Raw genomic sequence first — 21,939 nt, forward strand, 5'->3', positions numbered from 1 at the left:
CCTTTCTGTACATTCAGTAGTCATTTCAAAATAAAAGATATCTTGGACACATAGATTGGGGCGGGGGGATGAGACTGAGCTGTCCAAAAAAGCACTCCAGCCTCTCCATTAGCTGGAAGAGGAGAGTGGGCGAGTTGCTATTCTGTTGTGCGCCATGAATCACAGAGGACCGATGTTTGTTCAGTTCCTCGGCCCAACCTACCCACTCAATTAGCCTTCTGCCTGGAAATCCTCTCCCTCTGACGTGTGTGTGTGTGTGTGTGTGTGTGTGTGTGTGTGTGTGTGTGTGTGTGTGTGTGTGTGTGTGTGTGTGTGTGTGTGTGTGTGGCGTCGACTTCCTCTTTGAGCGGTAGAGAGAGAGAGAGGAAGACGGAGAGAAGATGGTTGTGGCCCAGATGAATGAGTACTGTTGTCAGAGGCTCCTCCACATGCAAGCTCGCCCGGTATTTTTAACTCTATACATCGATGCAACACGGCCATCGAATCATCGCGCTGCACGTGTGTTCGCTCAGGACAAAATATGCTTTTGCAATCCGGTGAGTCGCCCAGACGGGGTACACAAAATCTCAATGTTTGGGAGGATGCAAATACTAAAGGCAAGAGGTGAAATGTTCTAGTTTAAAGGGATAGTTTGTGTGTTTTGTTGTGGGTTTGTGTGAGGTACGCATCCAGTTTGGAGAAACAGAGCAAAGCAAAGTACCGATGTGGACGGGGGCAGCAGCAAGAAACGACGACTTTGACACCTGTAAGAAAGTTGTTTTGCTGCTGCCCCATAGTTAATACAGTGATTATAGATAACTAGCTCCAACAAACGCAGATCAAAACACCCACGAGATGGAGCCAGGAACGATGTTCACGCAATTAAACATACAAACGTAATCATTGCATTTAATGATTAGAACAGATGTCAACATGTTCACCTTGTAGTCCATATTGCTGGTATTCATATAAACGCACAGGTCACACTTTCTAAAGGTTGTGGTGTGTGTACATGACTCTCAGTGCCTATTTAATCTCACACCAGCCATAGATTTATTCCACTATTCCAGATGTATTTGTCCAGTCTTAGTGCCCCGTGAGTCATTCATCCCTCCGTCTCTCGGCTCTCGTCTTACCTCATTGCCGAGCAGAGCGGAGACGCAGGCTTCGGAGGCGTCGCATATGGCCGTGAGGTCGTGACCTCCCTCCAGGGCAAGCACCAACCGGCCGCCTGCCAGACCCATCAGCTGCCTGGTCAGGTAGCCAAAGCCTGGACGCGGAGGAAATGACAGCAGAAGAAGAAGAAGAAGAGAGGGAGAAGAGAGGGAGAAGAGAGGGAGAAGAAGAATGAGACGGGTGGAGGGAGCGGCGCTGTTCAAGCTCTAACTTCCTTTCTGGATATTGATCAAAGAAAGAAAAATATAGAAAAGTGGGGGTTTGAGTGAGGATGAGAAAAGGGGGGTGACTGCATCAGAGGAAGAGGGAAAGAAAGTGCACTGTGGATTTACTGAGGGGCCAAAAAACAAGCCATAATATGAGCCAGGTTTAATTTTAATAAGTGCGGCTTTGCGTTTAGGCTCGGTCACAGTCTTTGATCTTTTGCTCTGAGAATGAGAGGAGTTTTAATATATGCATCCAGCCATACTTTCTTCTCCCCATATCCCCCCTCTTCCTGCAATCCTCTCTAACCACCCATATCAACCCCTCAGCAACCAAGACCCCTGGTCTTATTGGAGATCCGCGGGAAGGTTTTACAAAATCTCTCTGCTGGCACGCCAAGGTCCCGCTCAGAATACGCAATTCGGAGGCACAAAATAAACACGGGGTCGTGTGTTTGTGCGTCTTTCCTTCTGTATTGCGCCGCATTGTACGGTCAGGGGTGAGAGTGAGACTGTGGAGGGTATGAGTTAGCATGTTTAAAAGTTCTTCGGAGAAGTTTTATCTTTGGGTTAGACAAAAAAGAATGATTAGCAGGGTCGCTGCGGTCAGCGCTTACATTTGGCTGTCAGCTTGTATCCTCCCAGAGGCGGGGCGTGTCCGTCCACCGCATCAAAGCCCGAAGATACCAGAACCACGTCTGGGGCGAACTCGTTGGCAATGGGCATGACCACCGTCCTGGAGAACAAAACAAAATCAACAAAAATAATGTATTTACGGTGGAGGCCGTACAAGACAAGAATCCTATCTCTATCCAATAATTGTGGCTTCACTGTGTATATATATAGAACACTTTGTTTGAAAGGACATGCATGCATTTGGGTATTTTTTTCGCTGGCGGCCCTCCAGCGAGAAGGCCAGAAAGCAGAGATTCACGATTTAGTTTGCCAGAAAAAGATTCAGCATGTCCCAACAGTGTGTCCAAATGTAGTACGTCTAAAATACCAGCGTGTCCTATTGTACTCTGTCACGCTTGCAATATGCAAGCCAGCATGCTTTTCTGGTTATTCGGACCCACAATCATGGGACACATGAGCAATGAGGTGGAAGTTCAAGGTGCAATGTTATGATGGAGTAGTTTGTCCACATTGAATGCATGTAACAGGCAACATGAAGTACTTTAAGGGCAGCTGCAGTATGTACTCAAAGTAAAAAGAAAAAGTATACAATTTGGATAAAAACACACACTTGGTGAGGTGCAGTCGGCCTACCAGCGTACTCTGTTGAGTCACATCTTTCTGTCATGGGGTCGATCAAAAAGTAATGCAGCATTTCCTCAACAGATATTCTTGCAGCTGCAACACTGACATGTATTTAATGGGCTGACTGATGGAGATCATGAATGAGGGCTACAACCAGACAAGTAAACAGATATCCAGGCTCCCTGTTTCGAGCATATTTCTGATAAAGCCTACATACCATAAAACATATTTTACTACATTCCTCTTTTCTGCCAAATAGTCAGAAAATGGTGATGTCAGAGGAATGATCGTCTCACTGCAGACGAGCTGAATACATCATGGTGGCTGCAGGAGGACTACTGTAATTTAAGAAAGACCATTCACACGTGCACATGGAGACACGCCTTTAGAGCGCCTACTGTCCCTGTGATGATAATCGGTGTTTGCTGCAACCAGCGCAGATGCTCCATGTCGCTGTCGCTGTAAATCAGCTGCTGTAAATCAGTTATTTTATGGCTGTTCCTCCCTCTCATGGTTTTCGAAGCAAACACCCGCCTAATGAGTTTGCATGTACATGTATAGAAACTTGTATGTATATATAGCCGAGGAAATTACGGCGTACACTTCTTGGAAGTTTGGACATTTGGAGGTAGCAGCGCACTCGATCATCCACAAGTAAAAAGGGTAAACGTAAGGGCAGATATAATTGCATGTGTGCGTATCATGTATGTGTTTTAATTATCATGGGTGATTCTAACGCTGAATGGGTGTGGTCAATGAGGGCTGTGCAACCTTCCTCTTGCACACAGCTGGTAGGGAGGGAGTGCAATGAGTCATGCACATAAATCCAATCAACAGTGGGGTACAGTGTAATGATTCACTGCACGTGAAAAGCCAGTCCGGTTTGCATGGTGACCCTGTCAGAAAGAAATGTGGGTGTTTTTTTTCCTCTTTTTCTCACAGAAGGATTATATTAGATCACATCGGCGAGTTTGAATTCATCAGCGGCAACTCATTAAAGTGGCTGACAGTAACTTAGGCTATGCAACTATTTACTACGGTCAATCCCTGTTTTTGGCCCTCTGGCTGCACACGTCTATTTGATCCTTTTATTGCTTAAAAGTTTCAAAAATTGTTTATTTAATAACGGGTCAGTGCACATTAATACAAAAAAACATTTCTGGTAAATGTGCCAGAGTTAGCCAAGAGGCTATTGTGCATCTGTACCCCTGATGTAAAATTGCCGCAACTGTTGCAAATTTGCATCGCTGCCGCTGAGGACAGTTGATGCAAAACATTCCCAGCCGAGTATTTTGACTGTTACATTACATTATTACATTTAGCTGAGGCTTTAATCCCAAGCGACTTCCATTTTTGCTCGATACAACGGGGAGCAATTAGGGATTAAGTGTCTTGCTCAAGGACACAATGGCGTGGCTTAGCAGAGCTGGGGATCAAACCACCGATCCTCTGTTTGAAAGTCGGGTATTCTAACCACTGAGTCACAGTCGTGTTGTTTCTTTGCTACGCCTCCCCCTTGTGTAAAGGGTCATAGTGACTGGTGGTGTTGGCACCGGAGAGGCTTCATCAACTTTGTGTAGTACAGAAGTTTAACATCCAGACTCAATTTAGGACTCAGCTCATAAATACTTAGAGACTCCACAGATGGCAAAACAAGTGGTTCTCTTAGATTTGCACAAGAATTTTCTGGTGGTCTGGGATATTCGGGCACGCAGCGTTTTGGTGAGGTCTCTGAGTGACGGAGTACCACAGGGCTCCGTCCTGGGTCCTCTGTACTTTGCTGACCTCAGGAACACGGTGCTAGTCTGCCGGCTGTGGCGGAGCAGCGTGCCCTGAACTCTCCGGAGGCCGCCGGCTTTCCCAGCTCTTGTTCACCACCAAATTATAACCCGAAACTGCGCACACCAGTCCCCCCCCCCCCCTCTCTCCACCACCACCACCACCACAACACAACACCCATACGTATACACACAGCTGTCCGAGGGAGAGGCGAGGGGGGGAGTATTCAAAGCTCATTGGTAGTCGCAGACAGAAAGGATACACTGAGTGCGTGCGTCACTGTGTGTTTGCGGGAAATGTCATGTAAAGAAGCTGAAGCAATAGGACAGGGAGTGAGTTAAAAATATAAAGAGCAAGAAAATGAAATAGAACAAGGCCGGGGAGGAGACACGGATTGGACTGAGCGAGTGAGGACATGAATAAGTTGTTTTGTAGGATTACTGCAGGTGCAAAAGGATCTAAAATGGGTAACACCATCCGTTGGTCCACCAGTTCATAAAGTCTGAATCAGACTTTTATGTGAATTGAACGACCACTCTGCTCGGGGAAGCAAATATTTTTCAGCTCCGGTTTTATCGCACACGTTCCACGTTCGGCCGCCTGCTTACAAACTTCCATACGCACACGGAGCTCGGGCCCATTAACATTCGGGCCGTAAAAAAGACCCCACATTAAAAGGAGTCGGCCACAGGCGCGCCGGCTGACACGCGGCGCAGGGGGAAACCTTGACCGCCAAGGATACTTGAAGCGCTGAAGTTCCCTCCTCCAACCTTGAACGCGGACAAAAAAAGACAGTTTTTCGGTCACGATGAAAACTGTTGGTGTCATCAGTTCCAGCCGCCACACCGCTCTGGAATAATATCCTGACATGTAAGGAAATACAAACCCGCAGGAATCAATTAGCAGACCGGCATGAAGGGAAACAAGTGGTTTTAGGGAAGACTAATTATGCGTGAATCAGAGACTATGTATGTGGAGATGAAAAAGCCTTTTTCTGTTAATTAGAGTTTACAAGTGAGCTGCGAGCAGCGTTGGCATCCTGTGTGAACAGGTTGCGATCTCAACCGCTCCCACAGCCAGATCTTACTGTGAGAGGAATTTCTTGGGTGAGAATGTTGGGGAAACTTTTTGTTTAGTTGTTTTCGTCTTTTTGGCAATCGTCACTCCAACGTAATTGCGAATGCAACAGGTTAATAAAGCAGTAGGTCTTAACGCAGAGTGGTGGACGTACTCTGAGCCAAGGAAAACTTCCTCTCCAGAGACTACTCGTCTTTGTGTAATTCCTCCAGTACCTAATTTATCCTTTTTCCACATTTTGATTATCCCTTCTGGTCCAAAGTACTCCAGGGTTCTAACATTGAGGGCAAAGGGCTGCGGTGTGGTTTTGGTGGTGGACCACAAGCTGGAGATTAGACATCTAAACAAACTTAAGCATCAAGTATCAACTCAAGTTTGTTTTGTTCACTTGCAGCAGAATAAACTAATCATCTAATGTTCTAAACACACATATATTCTCACTCCAATAAAAACAGTGTCAAGGTTTTGTTCTGCAAAAGTAGGAGAACATGTTTTTAATCCTGACAATCTTGCAGTATTTACTAAAAGACCATTAACCATTAACAGCTAATTCCCAGGGATTTGAGCATTTATCATTATTAGGGTTGGTATCACTTACTTTTAATATTTTATTTTATTTTCTTTAAATTTTTTGTATTACTAACTTTTAACGGTTTTTATTACTTATTATTAATATGTTGTATTATTGCTTGTATTGTGCCCTCTTCCCCCATATATTGTTTTATAGTGTATTTCATCCTGTACTATTTGTTCTTGTTTTATGTTTGTCCGTCTGTTAAGGGACTGCAGATGCAAATTAGCGATAGCTAAAATCTGGTACTGTCCATCAAATGGTAATACATTTATGTTTTAACTGTACGTGGTGCCTTTTAAATAAAGATATATATATATATATATATATATATATATATATATATATATATATATATATATATATATATATATATATATATATATATGGTTGGCCAGGCCAGGTGAACACAATATACTCTGTCCTTTAGAGGGAGTACCGTTCGTCACACCTGTCAACAAAGGGTTAAACTGCAGACTTTCAAGGCTTTCCTCCTCCGTTCATAAAAAAAAAAAAAAGAAAGTAGAGGAGAGCGGGAGACTAAGAGTGCAAAAAACTCACACACGCACACTTCCACTTCAAAGCCCTGTCATCTGGCGCTGCGGAAAGCTGGTTTGAATTAAGTTTAATTCTCCTCCTCTCTCGTCTTTCTCAAGTTCATGGTGGAAGAGGGAGTGAAAGGAGGAGGATGAGGAGGGGAAAGAGGGAGAGAGAGAGAGAGGGAGAGAGATGGTGCTTCTGGTTTTCATTAGGGCCAATTTTCTTATCTTTTTTCTCTGTGCTTTTCTGGAGGCTCAGACTCGATCCCCTGCAAATGCAACGTGGCACAGGCCGGCGGAAGAATGGGAAGGTGCCGGCTGCGAGGCACGCATCCCCCCCCACGCCCCACACTTACCCCCGCCCGAGGACCACAACAACACACACATACATGCAGATGGCACGAGAGAAAGAGACGCACATCCATGTGAAAGCTCCACGTGTGAGCATTTGAGTCTGTGTTTTGGTGCATATTCACGGGAGTTTAAATCACGGCCTTTTGCACTCATGCGCTTGTGTGCAACATGTGCACATCCAGTATCTGTAGCCATGTTTCATTGTGTGTGTGGTTGATCTATGAGCTGTGAGACAGGTTTGCTGCAGTCCTGTGGGGCCGATGAATTGTGCAAACCTGCTGTAGCCTCGGGGGCTTCGGGGCCTGAAGGGACAACACACCCACAACATACGCTCTCTTTCCCTTTGGATCTTTTCCAGAACTTTTCATTTCACTAACCTACATTTACATGAACTGAATAAACAAACGCAGTACAAGCATCTCGACGTGTATATGGATGCAACACATGCATAACAAAACTACTGTTTTACATTTTAAGTGGTTACAGATTCATGTTTAGAGAGTGTTGGTGAAACCGAAGCGCGGCGTTATTGGTCAACTTAAATGTGCACTGAATGACTTAAATAAGTATTTATATCACTACGCATCCTGGGAAAGTCAATCGCGAACTGTAAACAGTTTTTTTCTGAGGCAAATCAGCAAATCTGAGTGTGTTTTAGTGCTGTAATTTACAATGTAATTTACCAATCCTTTAAATTTAAAAAGGAACATCTTCATTTTAATTCGTACACATTTACTTATGTATATTTTATCTGCTTTGTGTGTCAATAGATGGAGGAAATAGTCTCCGAACTCCTGTGTGAAGCACAGTGCGCTGGCTTCAGCGATGGATTATAAATAATATCGGCAGAGTGATATACGATTATTATTCGGGGGTTGTCATCGGTGCATTCGGCACACATGGGTAGAATGAAGGGAGGATGAAGGGAGAAGAGACACTAAAAAAGTGAGGAGCGGGAGAGTGAGCGCACTCAGCGGTCTGGGCCGCATTAGCGGGTCGAGGTGTGCTTCCGGGGGCTTGCGTGCCGAACGCTGTGAGAAGACAGCGGCCTGTCGGGTTTGATGCGTTTGTGGCCAGATGGACGACGCGGTCGCCAGCATCTTCAAAGAATCTGTGTCGGCGGTGAGTGCACGGTTGTGGTGTGTCTATGATCTGCATGTGTGTGTGTGTGTGTGCAAGGCTATAAATAGCTCAGTGCAGGCATTCAGAGGAACTCCCTACCAACTCAACACCCCTCCATAGATCATTTGTCAAACTATATGCTTGCTTTCCCTCCCCAAGTCACTTCCAGGGCAGATAGCGCCGCGAAAATCAGCCTCTCGGTCGCCAATGCGTCTCTGAGAGCAGCGGGTGACGTCAGCGTCTTACCTGAATGCAGCCAGGTACTCTGCATCGCTCATGGGAGGGTCCAGTCCTCCAGTGAAGGCCATGTTCACATTGAAGCCCTCGCCCGCTCCACTGCCCACCTGCAACGACACACACGGGAAACACCGCCGGGTTACTTCGTGCGACAGCAGCGGCCGACAGACGCTCTCGTCGGGCGCTCCTCCTCCTCCTCCCACCTCGTCGGGCGCTCCACTGCCGGGGAAGAAGTTCCCGTCATCGTAGCGATGCAGCGACAGGTAGAGGACGCTGGGGTCTGTGTAGAAGGCCTGCTGGGTGCCATTGCCGTGGTGAACATCCTGGAAACATCGAGTACAGGGGGAGAAAAGAAATCTCGTGAATGTGTCATTAGACATAAGAGAGGCTGTCACCACCTGCTGCGACATCAAAAAAAGGGGGATGGGGATTCAATAAAAAACTTCAAAAAGATATTCCCTTTCGACCAGCAAGACGACATCAATTGAATGACCTCATCGTCTGCATGCCGAGAATGCCTTAATATGCTGATCCTAAAAATGCAGCGGCATGACATTGAGTTAAGAGTCGGCCCGTGACAGGCGGACAGGAAATGAAAAGGCCCTTCAAAGGCTTTTGGGGAACGGCCGCGACCTGCAAAGGACGGCACCGAGCAGCAGCGCTCTGAGACACGGCCGAGGCTTCTGTCCTTCCTTCGGAGAGGAAATACTTTGGCTCTTCTCTTTATTTATTTAAAAACAGACAGCGTCTGACCTAAATAACATTACAGTGCATTCTTGCATGCGCTGTATAAACAATGCAGTTGTAGCTTTAAACTTTTTCAATGTGGTTTATTTATTTAACCACCTTCTGAAAAAGTAAATAATGTACATTTTTGCATAAGGAACTCACCCAATCCACGATGAGGACTTTACTGACGTTGAGTCTCTGCTGCAGCAGCTTGGCCGCGATGGCGACTGAGTTGAAGTAACAGAAGCCCCTGAAAGTGAACAATTAGGAAATCAGTGAGCAACACATTACTGAAATACAGCCGCGACAAACTACAAACACAAGCAAAAGCTTTGACGTTTACAACATGGAGCTGAGCCGAGCTGCTCAAGGGAAGTGAGCGAGCATGCAGCAAATAAAATAACTGTAGCTGGAGTTTGTCTTTCTCTTGGTCAGATTTTGCATTAACTTACATCGGCGTGCTCTCCTCAGCGTGGTGTCCAGGTGGTCGGACGACTGCAAAACCATTCTGTCAGAGGGGGAAACAAAAGTTATACACACATTTAATCATTTAATCCCCGATTTTTGTCTGACCCTGAACCTGCTCACTCTCATCTAATGACACCTGTACGCTCTGAGAGGTCAGAAAATCACATCACAAACACATAATCCTTCAAAATTTAAATTTAAAGAAATGCCAGCAACGCTTAAAGTCCAGATTTGAAACACTTTCTCCCAGGCAGGAAACAGATGCTTCCATCGGGTCAGTTAAGGGAAGCTTTGTTAAGGCAGGACCCTGCGGGACTCCCAGCGACTGGTGTCGGGGGCTGCCGCCGCTATGCGGGGACATTAGATAGATGCTCTCGCTGATGTAGAGCGAGGCGAGCCCGACTAATGATGTTGAGTCAGCTGCCGTGGATTAGCAGCCGGCCGGGGGTTTTCTGCAGAGACGACGGCCTCAGCTGGTTCGGAAGACACTCATTTAAAGCGGGGTGAATAATGCAGCACGTAGGTGTGTGAGGGACAAGGAGAAGGTGGGCTGTGTCTATGAAAAAGGAAATATAACAGAGGATTTAAATAGACAAGGGAGGAGGACGAGAGAGCAGTGTGTGAGTGTGTGGTGTCGTTATTCTGTGGAGATTAGCATGTGGACGATCATCAGAAGACCATCTGTGTGTGTGTGTGTGTGTTTATACGCACATGTGTGTGTGAATGTGTTTGTGTGCGTGTCCACATGTGCATGTGTGTGTGTTAAGATCAGGTTAAGCTGAGGGCAAGTCAATACACGTGATCTCCGACCCCGTATTATTACAACACATTCTCACTCACAGCACGTTGAACGCTGAAGCTCGGCGCTGCGCTTCAAACGCCGCCGCTCGAGGTTCCCCGCGCCGTGTCTGTTTCCACATGGTACGTACACGGCGTGTCTGTTTCCACATGGTACGTACACGCCGTGTCTGTTTCCACATGGTACGTACATGGCGTGACGAACGCCACCGACGACTGACCGGACAAAATGTCAGCGTCTGCTTTTTAGTTTCGCGGCCGTCTCCTGGAGGAAAAGTCCTGAGTTTGTTTGACCCGCCCCGCCGCGTGTGGACTATTTCGCTCTTGCTGCTACGTTTGTTGAGTCTAATAACGCCGCGTGTGTGTGTGTGTTTTCACATTGGAGTTAGCTGAGAACGAACTGTCTGTATTTGACAAGTCTGGAGTGAGACCGTTTTGGTTAAATGTTGTGTTTTTCCTTCTGGAAATTAGCTTTAACATGACCAAAAATACAATCTCTAGACATTGTGGACCTTTAGTTCAGACAGTAACCCTGCACATAACTAGAAAAAGTACTGAACGCAAGCACGTACAGTCCAAAACAAGGCGCGCTGTACTGTCTCTCGGAGGAATGTCATTAGTCTGTGGCATGCTGGTGCTAAGCTAACGCCGAGTGCGACGGCTGCTCTGCAGGTGGCTGTGGTGCAATGCCAATAAAACAGGCCTGTTAGTGGGGGACTGCTGGCATTTGCCGTGCCCGGGCCTCCCCGCTGGGTTCAAACAGTGAGCAGCCATCGCCACAGACACAGGAAGGCTGGCTGGTGGGCAGAGCATGACGGGGGAGGGGATATCTGTCTGGGAGGTGCTAACGAGACTTTGGGGGTGGAGGGGTTCTGGCAAGACGTTGAGGTGTTTGGAGGCGTGAATGAGTAATCCCTTCCCAGTGCTAGTCATGGATTTATCATCATCTGAGCTTTGTGCTGTCTTGGCTTCGTCTGATTGTTGCGGTTATTAAAACGCCTTCAGTCCCTAAACATCCGAACTGACCTTCAGTTCTCCCGACGCCACTTTGAAGACCAGCTCCACCACCGAGCCGACGGCCAGACGAGCCGCACCGGACGAATGGACCTCGTTCCAAATGGTGTCGTTGTCCACCTGCAAAAAAAACAAACACAGATACACATGCAAACGTGTGTTGTTTATATCACATTGTTAACGTTGGACATGAGATGACAGCGACTGCTAAACTGTGAGGACATTTGAAGTCGTTTAGCTTATGTCATCTCACTTCAAAGTCAGTCTTTGAGAGGCAGTTTAAGGACAGCTGGAAGGTTTTCACGGACATGGACCGAAACCAAGAGAGAAGAAGCAGTAACACATATTTAAGAGCTTCATCGTACGCTCTGAACATATTTTATAGATCACTCTGAGTACTGTGTTTTAAGACGTTTATCTATACATGAAAGCTAAAAAAATTAAGTTATTCCGCCAAAGTCGACGGATCAATTTGTAAGTAAAATCAATAAATACAATCTGCGAAGAGCTTCAGATATGAAGTCCTGGATTAAACATTTTAAATACGACGGCACATTTGAAGTCCGGCTTCAAAACAAACTGGAGATGAAGGAGAGCCAAGAAAAGTTGAGCCGTTCGGCAATTATTTACACATTTTATGAGTATTTCTGTGTTTGAGTAAGTTTAGACATCGGGGCCACCATTCAGCGGTCAAGCCTGATTAATGCTGAGGCACGCTCAGCGCAAAACACACAACAGTACACACAGACACACACCAAATGGACCACAATAGTGTATAGGACTGATTGTACGCAGGGCGGTGCACAGGATGATATACACACACCCTCCATCAGGCATAATGCAGGCAGATGACAAACACAGAGAAGAAGCAAGCAGAAGGAAAGGAAGGGAAGGAAGGAAAGGAAAGAAAGGAAGGTCTGCGTGTCGATGTGTTTCAACTGCACACACGTGTGCGGAGCGTCCGATGTGGAGCTCTCCGACTCTGTACGCGGGTTAACTTTAACCCGCCATGTCGGACTTCGTCCACGGCCGACGGCCGGTACCGTCGCCCCGGTCGGACCCGGCGGCCGCTCAACAAGTCCGTGCGTTAAGCGACTCGACAGCCTTTTTCGGGGCGGGCGGCCCACTTTATTTTCCTTCTTGTTTCCAGCGACGGGCTCGATCGAGGCTGGAGGAGAAACCCCGTAATAACATCTACAGAAGGACGGGAAAAAAAGGCCCTTTTTTTTTTTTTTAAAGCCGTGCCAAGAAAGACCGTGGAATAAAAACTGTGGTGCGTTGGCCATCGACGAAAAACCCCAAAAAATGGGGACATGAAGAGAGAGAGAGAGAAACCGGCGTGAGTGGAAGACACTAATCAAGTCGGTGGTTGAGTCGAGCGGGCGACTGACGAGCCCCGCGAGCGAGTGAACGTGAAACTGAAGCGCGATACACAACTCAGGTTAATGAGCACAAACAGATGCTGCTCTGAAGCAGCATGTGGAGACGGGCTGGGGTACGATCTGCTGTGTTGATATTAGTGTTTCGCCTCAAGCCGGGAGTGGGACGCAGGGAGAAAAGTGAAAAGGAAGATGGGCGTTTGTGTGTGTGTACGTGTGTGTGTGTGTCAGAGGTAGAAAAGAGCGGGAGTGTGCTGGTATGACTGAATGATGGTTCCCCACATGCTGACAGCCTAATTTTAGCCCCTTTCCTCTGTAAATGTGTGTGTGCCTTGTGTGTGTGTGACTCGTATGTGTGTGCATGACAGGAAGACAACAATTTAGCCCCATTTGCCGTTGTAAAGAGCGAAGTAGCGCGCAGCTCGGGCTCTTCTTGTTCCCACCGCAGCAGCAGTGACCCCTGAGGGAAGGAATAATGATGATATGCAAAAGATTTGGAGATGCAGGATTGTTCTGTGAAAGGCATTATGGAGCAGTGGGTGGATTGGCCTTTGGAGATCCTCGACATTGGGAAGAAGTCGACAGCAACACAAACACACACACACACACACACGCACTAAGACTCACACAGGTGCGGGGCTGCTCGGACATATCCATTTCAAAAGACAGCACTTTCAACTCTGAGCAGCCATCTAAATCATTGCCTTCGCACACAAACATCCCCAAACGCACCGCTACGCACACAAACAAAAGCATACACCCCCATACCAAGACACACACACACACACACACACACACACACACACACACACACACACACACACACACACAGCTTGTATGCTGAGAACATCTGGTTATAATTACAAACACTGCAGAAAGGCAAGCAACAGCTTTTGTTGCCTCTGGTCCTTGAGGGGCGTTTGCGTGTGTGTGTGTGTGTGTGTGTGTGTGTGTGTGTGTTTGGTGGAACAAGAACAAATGGGGCTATTATGGAGGCAGGGGGCAGAGAGAGTGGGCGAAGGGGAACAGTTATTACTCTGCTGTTTGATGATGCTGAAACTTGTTTGTTTCATTACGGTCAGATGCGGCGCTGTAGGTTTGGTATTGATGAGATTAGCGCGGCGTTGTAAAAACACCGAACGGTCGATTACGACAATTTTCCACTGAATAAGCGTGACTTGGAATTTCCTAGTTATACAGCAGGCGCACAAATTGCCGATACTTCATTACGGGGTGAATATTTGTCAGATGAATAAGTGACTTACCCCGATGCCGCCGCATGGTAACCTCACGAACATGGGGCTCACTGAACCTGAGGCAGAAACACACACACACACACACACACACATTTGGAATTAGAAACCGAGACGAGGAAATGGAGAAAAGACAGAGCGACCTGGTGACGAGACTTTCTGGACTCACGGGCGCTTGACCCCGAGCATTTGACCCTTTGACCTAATCGAACAGCGAGAGTATACAAGGGCGCGCTTTAATTGGGCAAGGTGAATGGAGGAGGGGGGGGGGGTATCTCATTGCCCTGATTATTACCCCTTCTCCATGTTTCCAGCGGGAATCAAGACTTTAGCCCAAAAAGAGATCAGTTCTGCCTCTGAGGGAACTTTTTGAATTTCTGTTATGTCAGAAAATACACCAAAAAAAAGTGCCAAAATGTGTTTTTTGTAATTCTCCAAATACAACTTTTAATTGCATTTATGTTTAATCTACTGGCTAATTACCCTGTTGATAGGCTTCTCATGTGACATGTGGAACCATCAAACTGATCTCAATCCCGTGTGAACAACTGGACGAGTGTAGGGTTTCGCCTCTGGAGGTCAGAGGTCAGAGCGGCGTGGCTCCTCATGCGGTGTCCGAGTCTCAGTCAGCCGGCCGCTAATGTGTTAAAAATCCACGCGCTCGACACTGTCTCGACAACAAGGAACAAACCTCGGCCCAGATATTTAATTTAGTGTCTTTACGAATTTCCACTTCCTCCTCCATTTTCATTTTTTGTGTGTGTGTGCAAACCCACCTGTGAGCTGAACCTCACACGGGATTATCTGGTAATTCTCCTGTGTAAGCAGTAATAATGAGGGGGAATTTATGTCTCCACTGGAAAGAAAGCTAAGATGACCACTGGGGTTTGCCCCTTAGCTTTACACACACACACACACACACACACACACGGGCTACACCTGCACTTGAAGCCACAAAGGCCAGACATAAGTGACAAAGCAGCCTCTGCGACTTCCAGTTAACAAGCTTGAGCAGTTCCTCACCTTATCGTAACACCTCCAGGACTTTATTGGATCGGACCTTTTGTTATGACAGCGTTTAAGCATTCGAGCAGATTCCTTTCACAGCCGATCCGCGGCATTTAAGAGAAGGACTTAGTCTTGTTGCCCGTGTGTGTGTAAAGCACTGTGAAAACACTTACAGTGCTATTTATCTTCATGTCAGTGTTAAAGCGCCGGCATGGCTGGCAGTCGGACTGCATTGAAATCTACACTGTTGCCGCGAGATCAGTCCAAATGTACACAGAGTGTGTGTGCATGCGTTTGAGTGTGTGTATCAAACGCGCCGCTGTGTGTCTTACAGTCCAGTTTCTGCCGCAGCGGGTTGGTTCCATAGAGGAGGACGTGGGCTTCGGAGTGGACCGTCTGCAACTCCTCCAGCGAGGCCTTCCTGCCGCGGATGCACTGGTAACAGAGAAGGATGGAGGAGGAGATGCAAAGAGACGAGACAAATTCAGGATTTGGTTTGAAACGACGCGCTCACCATCCAAACTCCCATAGTCTCCAAAGAAGATGGCGAGGAGAAAGTTAGACATTCATGTTCCCCACGTGAAGAGGCACGGCGTGTAAGGAGGTCTGCATGTGTACGGTGAATGCAGTTCAGGAGGGGAAAGTGGTTCATTTTAAAAGCCAAAAGCTCCAAAATGTTTAGATTTCATTGGTAAAGCCAGCTGTCAAGAGAAAATAGCTAAACACTGCCCCCTTGTGGTAGTTAATGCAACCTGCACCTCAGAGATGAATACTGGGACGTTTCACACCAGGACGCTCACACTTTTTTGGCTCATGAGCTACTTTTAAAATGACCAAGTCAAAAAGATCTTATATATATATATATAAAAGAAAAAGAAAACATGTTTTTTCAAATGTATAAAAACCACGACAGCTACCTTAAGCGTTAACCCCGAAATAAGTACTTAGTAATTCAGAGGACAACTTCTTTTTGTTATACACTTTGACAGAATAGTTCTATAGTCTTAGAAATATTGAATCCATGCAACTCTAAGTTTTATAACGTCAGTTTTATCTGGAAAGCACCAAATCACAACATGTTATCGCAGGACTCGCAGGTCCAGACCATGCTCTTTTGAGGTCACACCTATAGAGGGCCGTACCTCGCAGTGAGCCCTGAGGCCCGTCTCCTGCAGCCGGGACCAGATGCTCTGGATGCGTCCAGCGTGCTCTGGATGGCTGGTGGTGTTTCCGCACATGCACTGGTGCTTCTGCATCAAAGAGTCATACACCAGACCTGGAGAAGAACACACACACACACACACACACACATATATATATTTATTTGTGTATCTCTGACAACGAGGGCGGGAACAGTCGTCGCAAACAACAAGATCCCCATAATCACACGGCTGAGGTCCCCGTGATGTGATGACACACGGCACCTGTTTTCACCACAAACAGAAAGGTCACGGCCCAGATGAGGTGAGGTGACTCTGTGGAGCGATGACACTTGTTGTGGCGTGTGTCGTCACACGGCTCAGGACACCTAGCAACAGCCTTGAGCGTACAAAACAGCCGCTGCGCGTCGGCTCATCGCGCTGTGTGGTTTTCCCTCTAACCTGCAATCAGCAGGATTAGAGTGTGCAGCTAGATTGCTGTTTGCCGCTGTGTGAGAGCGACGGAAAGTGTAATGCATGCTCCAGTGTGTGTGTGTGTGTGTGTGTGCATTAAACCCATATCATTAGTATTTTCTTTTTACCCACCTGTTGTGAATCGGGGCTTGGCCGGCGGCTCCTGGACGACCATGGGGAAGGAGGCGGAGGCCGGGGACGACTGAGCCCTGGAGAGGGGACGGTGTCCGGCGAAGCTGACCGACAAGCCGGCTGCTTCCATGGAGGCTTGGTAGTTCCTCAGCTGGTGGATCCGCTGCTGCTCCAACAGCAGAGCCTGCTGCTCACACACAGAGTGACATGTACTGTTTGACTGCGGGACTGCAATGTCTTCCTCCTTCCAGAAGGTGGCACTAGATTCTTGCAAATACCAAGCTGCAGCGCTAGACAATACACGCTGCAGGCATAAGAGTTGAACTTGTGTTACACACAGCGGCATACAGGGTTTTTTTCTTCTGCATGACAACCACACACATATGGTGCGACAGGCTGTTGACTTAGAGGTCTAACACGACTGTTCATGTGAGCAATCGGCTGAAAAAGACAAATGATGAGCCGTCATCATAACACAGCAAAGCGAGAGGCACACACTTGTTGATGATTTCCTTTGAAAAGTGTCGCGTGTAAGTACATGGAAACTTCATGTTTGAGTTGCATGTCTGACACTGAGCGATCCCGTTGTTTAATTCGGACGGGCGTGTCTGCTTACATTGGTGCGCCATGGCGACAGTGCGGGGAGTGGCTGATTGGATTTGGCTGAAAAGACGGCAGGGATGGGCTGTAGACCGATGAGGACGCGGTGTCCTGACTGGGTATGTCTGCGTGGGTATGTCTATTTGTGTATGTGTGTGTGTGCAATACAGAGATATAGAATAGATCTCCGTGCAAAAAGGAGTGCAAAACAGAGTGGTTTCCGTGTGGAGAACATTATGCATGAATGGTGAAAGCATGTGGATGTGATTGTCCGTGTGGAGTCGTGCGAGGGAGCAGCGTGGAGGAGGCTCGCAAGCCCTAAGCTATGCATTAAAATTAAAACATTAAAACACACTAATCTGCAGAAGCATGTGTGTGCACAACCTGCAGATTATTGAATGTGTAACGTTTCAGTTAGTCACTCGCTCCATCTGTCACTGCTGTAAGAGCATTTTCCTTAAAAAAGAACAAAGAAAAAATAATCACAACATTTAGGCAACCAGTGGCCAAATAGGTCATTATTATGGAAATGCATACACATGATGAGATAATGTTTTCTGGAAGGGATTTGAACGCCAATATTAAAATCTTCCCTCTTTCTGTTTTGACTCTGAAATGCAGATTACATTTGTGTAATCTGCATTTTTACTGTCATCTAACTAAATAATTTCCCTCATTCACTCTTTGTCTCATCCTCGTCATCCCTCGCTTCATCCTCTTCCCGCCGCTCCCTGCTTCTCTCTCCCCGCCCGTCCTCACCTGCCGGAACAGGAAGTCCTGCTCGACGAGCTCCTGGGGGTCCGGGGGCTCCTGCTTGATGACCAGCCCACGCAGAGGCCCCGCCTCCTGCGCCGACTGCGCCGAGCTCGACAGGGAGAGGCCCTGGTGCTCCCTCAGTTCCTCCTCCGTCTCCTCCGGGTGACTCTGGTGCTGCCTGGCCGGCCCCGAGGCGCCGGAGCCCGCGGCCGAGGCCGGATCCCCGGGCTTGGACATGATCTAAAGAGGGCGAAGAGAGAGAGAGAGAGCGTCCAGGTGAGAGGTTTCACAAGAGCCCAACGCTGGGTTGTGATTAAATATTAAATCACGGGTTAATTAAGGGGCAGACTCAACCCCGGTGAGTTCTACGATGCTGCTGCTGTCATTCTCTCAAGATATATTTCAGCAAGGAAACTGCCATGGAGCTGAACAGGAAGATTGGACCCGCTATAATATCTATTATAATATTATATTACTTTCTCAAAAGGAGGAGAAATTACAGCTTTTCTGTTGCGCCGTCACGAGTAACCAACAGACTGTTTGTCTCGCTAACGAGCAAACGACGGCACTTTTTGGAGAGGAATACAAAGCAGCTGAAACTTAACTGACCCAAAGTTTCAGGACGAGCATCTTCACATCGATTAAACTCATAAATAATTACGAAACTTGGATTAACGAGACGAAGAATCTGCTTTTAAAGCTTCGACAGGGATCTGCATATTTGAAATGAATTAACTCAATTAAATGAATCTTCGTTTGGACATAATGATTTAAAAGAGACGTCATCGGGACAAAGACCAGAGAGAACAGCGGGGACATCGCTGTGCCTCACAACCGCAACACTTCAACAAGGACGGGTGTTTTTCATTCCAAAAATAGCTCGCGGCTCGCCTCCAGTACAAAACAACAAACGTACAAGACCTTAAGGTTAGCCAAGCTAACGCTAACTTTAGCCAGGAACTTGTACTTTTTGTGCACACGGAGACAACACAGACATCTAACCTCTTATTATTAATCTACTTGGAGATCTCGATGTCTCTCAGAAATAAACGCACACAGGTAGCAAACTGAGAAAACACAGAAGAGGACACGGAGAGAAAGAGAGGGAGGAGCTGTGGACGGGGCCGCTGGAGGAATCTTGTTGTGGCAGCTGTCCCCGTCCCTGTCGTCAAAGACCTCAACCTTGATGCGTAGGTCATGATTGGAGTGGACCACTGCGTGGAGCGAACACACACACACAGACAGAGAGACACACACACACACAGACACACACACACTCGGCTGGCATATTGCCCGGGGAACAGTCCATTGACGTCAGAGAGCCGGCTCTTGCCTCATCCCGGTCCCTCTTCTCCAAACAAACTCAAAACACTCATTCACTCCCGCTCCTCCGATCCTCACTCTTCCTCTCGCTCTCTCTCTCCCCAGCCCTCTTTTTAAACAGAGGGAATAGTTGCTGGGATATGAACCATGAGGGGGGACAGGCACTACATAAGCCTGTTGAATCAGTTCGAGAACACACACACACACACACACACACACAGAGTTAGAGAGAGAGAGAGCGAGGCTGTATGCACAAACACTTGATACTAGTTGTCTCTCGTCTGTCGGCCTTCCTCATGCACTTTTACACCCCGTCATCGCTATGAGACGGTTGAAGCGAACGTTGCAGGGAGCAGGAAGAGGAATCCTTTTTGTGGTGGACGTCCAATGGTGAGGTCAATAAAACGACACTATAGCACACCACTGGGACATTTAGTAAGGAGAGTTTGTGATACTGAACCCGTGCATATGGTGGGTATCACATTGAACGGCAGCCGCACGATGCTCCTTATCTGTAGAATTTAACACAAAGGTAATAAAATCACTCAGCGGAGACACATGCTGCACTGCACTTCCTCGCGTTGAATGGAAAGTGTATTCTTCTTTAATTCCTGACTTTTTTATGCAGCAAACAGGCGTTTATCTTGGGAGTGCATTTTCCATTGTGCCGTGGTATTAGAGAGGCATTACAGAGACTAAACAGAGCCAATGACTAGCTGGGGATGTTATTTATTTACATTACATTTGGTATGAATGGGACTCGATGGGCTTTGGAACTGTAGCATTTTCAGTATGTGGAAAAACAATGCATTTATACAATATTTAAATAAAATCAAACAGAGCAGCCAGATATCAGAGCTGGACTTTTAGATGTACTGTATTTAAGAAGTGTAAGCAGTCGCTGTGATGTCACACATGAGTTTGTGGACCAGATTGACATTTTGGCTGTCAACCATCTTGTTTTTTTTGAGTGGAATTTAGGCCAATGGCCCCAACAAGCTTACAATTGACGTTGATATACTGAAGACGCAGTCAAAGGGTTCAACAAAGACAACGCCCAGACCCGGACAATGCCGCGTTAACGAGCTGTCAATCACATGGTAGCCATGCCCTAAATCTTCATCGTCCATTTTGTTCAATATGGGATCATAATTTACTAAATGAACATAAGGCTGGAGTGAAGAAGACCTGACACTAGAGACTGAGACGTAAACTGTTTACAATGTTTACAGAGGGAATAACTCCAGAGGGAAGTAGAGTCATTTTCTCAAATTGCCATTTCAGACAATTCAAGGATGCTGCCTGTTTGTTTTTTTTGCTACAGTTGGGATTAAAGGGACCAGTATTTGGCAGATCTTCAGTATCTGTAGATGCTACCGTCCAGCTATTCGATCTCATTCGAGGTGGTTATGATGCCAGTCCTGTATGACAACTCACTGAGACAAGTTAATCTCACTTAATCCCCAATTTCTACATTTCACAAAGGACTAAAAAGGTTTGGATTAACGCTGAGTGGAACGGTAGAGTATCACATGTCAAGGCCTTTTCTTGATGCACGCTTTTTGTTTGTTGCCTTCACTTAAATAAGTTCCTTGGGTGACGTTCAGAGTGTGATCTCCATACTTTAAATCGTTGCAATAGTGCAAACTCTACACAGAGAGGCCTCACCTGGCTGTCAGCTCCAAACCGGGGGCCTGATTCCTGTGAGGCTAACAAGCTTCCCAACGTGCCGGCCAGCTTTTCTTTAATAATGTCGAATTCAACTATATGGACACACTTAAACACAGAGTTTCATTAGTTCCTGCAGATTTCTGCTGTGCACCGACGGAGAGCTCATTATTCAAAACGTCTTAAATAACACGGGTCTGCAGTGAGTGGCCTGTGATTTTGTACACTCAGGGAATTAGGGAAGGAATCCCGTTTCACACATGCACGATGAATTTAAAGCACGAGGCCGGAACATGCCCATAATAATTAACGACCCCTTTATGATTTATTATTCTCTATTTTGAATAGCAATTAGGCGAAATCCTCTTTTTTTTTTTTTTTTGAAGTCGCCTGGAAAAGAGCGTCAACACAAATTAATGTGACGTGTAAATAACCTGGATTTACACATAAGCTGGACTTAATTAGCAGGAGTCACAACAGACGGGCGTTTTAAACCAGAGTCCCTAACAACCCCGATGACACGAGATAATGGGACTTAATCCTACGGGAATATCTGCACACACAAAAACACACAAACAACCCTCTCCCTCTCTGCAATGACCATACAGTGCTGCAAATTACCTTGTGCACACACACACACACGCACACACACACACACACACACAACGATGCACTGAGCTCCACTTCCTCGTTGACCATATTTGGAGGCGGCTTCCTCTCGAGCACAGTTGCCAGGGTGACAGGAAGAAGCAGGGATACATGAACACGGACAAGAAAGACTTGCTAGAAGACTTGCTGATTGCAGGCTGATTCATCCCGCTCTCGGAGCAGAGACAGGATTCACAGACATTAAACAAATCAAAGTCATACACAAATTGACACACACACACACACACGCACA

The 21,939-nt window shown here is 46.8% G+C and overlaps 1 protein-coding gene across 4 annotated transcripts in view; it reads right to left on the bottom strand.

Annotated features, from left to right (window-relative positions):
• hdac4 (histone deacetylase 4) overlaps positions 1 to 21,939 on the bottom strand; it is an 89,821-nt gene that overhangs the window by 11,679 nt on the left and 56,203 nt on the right. For all 4 annotated transcript variants that reach the window (XM_068572292.1, XM_068572291.1, XM_068572290.1 and 1 more), the window contains 12 exons: positions 18,051 to 18,287; positions 16,692 to 16,878; positions 16,089 to 16,222; positions 15,279 to 15,381; positions 13,951 to 13,997; positions 11,319 to 11,426; positions 9,479 to 9,534; positions 9,189 to 9,276; positions 8,501 to 8,620; positions 8,307 to 8,404; positions 1,976 to 2,094; positions 1,116 to 1,249 (listed from right to left, as the gene is read on the bottom strand). In XM_068572292.1, coding sequence (XP_068428393.1) covers positions 1,116 to 1,249; positions 1,976 to 2,094; positions 8,307 to 8,404; positions 8,501 to 8,620; positions 9,189 to 9,276; positions 9,479 to 9,534; positions 11,319 to 11,426; positions 13,951 to 13,997; positions 15,279 to 15,381; positions 16,089 to 16,222; positions 16,692 to 16,878; positions 18,051 to 18,287 — 1,431 coding nt within the window. The remainder of the gene's footprint in view (positions 1 to 1,115; positions 1,250 to 1,975; positions 2,095 to 8,306; positions 8,405 to 8,500; positions 8,621 to 9,188; positions 9,277 to 9,478; positions 9,535 to 11,318; positions 11,427 to 13,950; positions 13,998 to 15,278; positions 15,382 to 16,088; positions 16,223 to 16,691; positions 16,879 to 18,050; positions 18,288 to 21,939) is intronic.

Source organism: Clinocottus analis, unplaced genomic scaffold, assembly GCF_023055335.1.
Source record: "Clinocottus analis isolate CAN_PGR_092001 unplaced genomic scaffold, fCliAna1.0.p SCAF_12, whole genome shotgun sequence".
NCBI lineage: Eukaryota > Metazoa > Chordata > Actinopteri > Perciformes > Cottidae > Clinocottus > Clinocottus analis.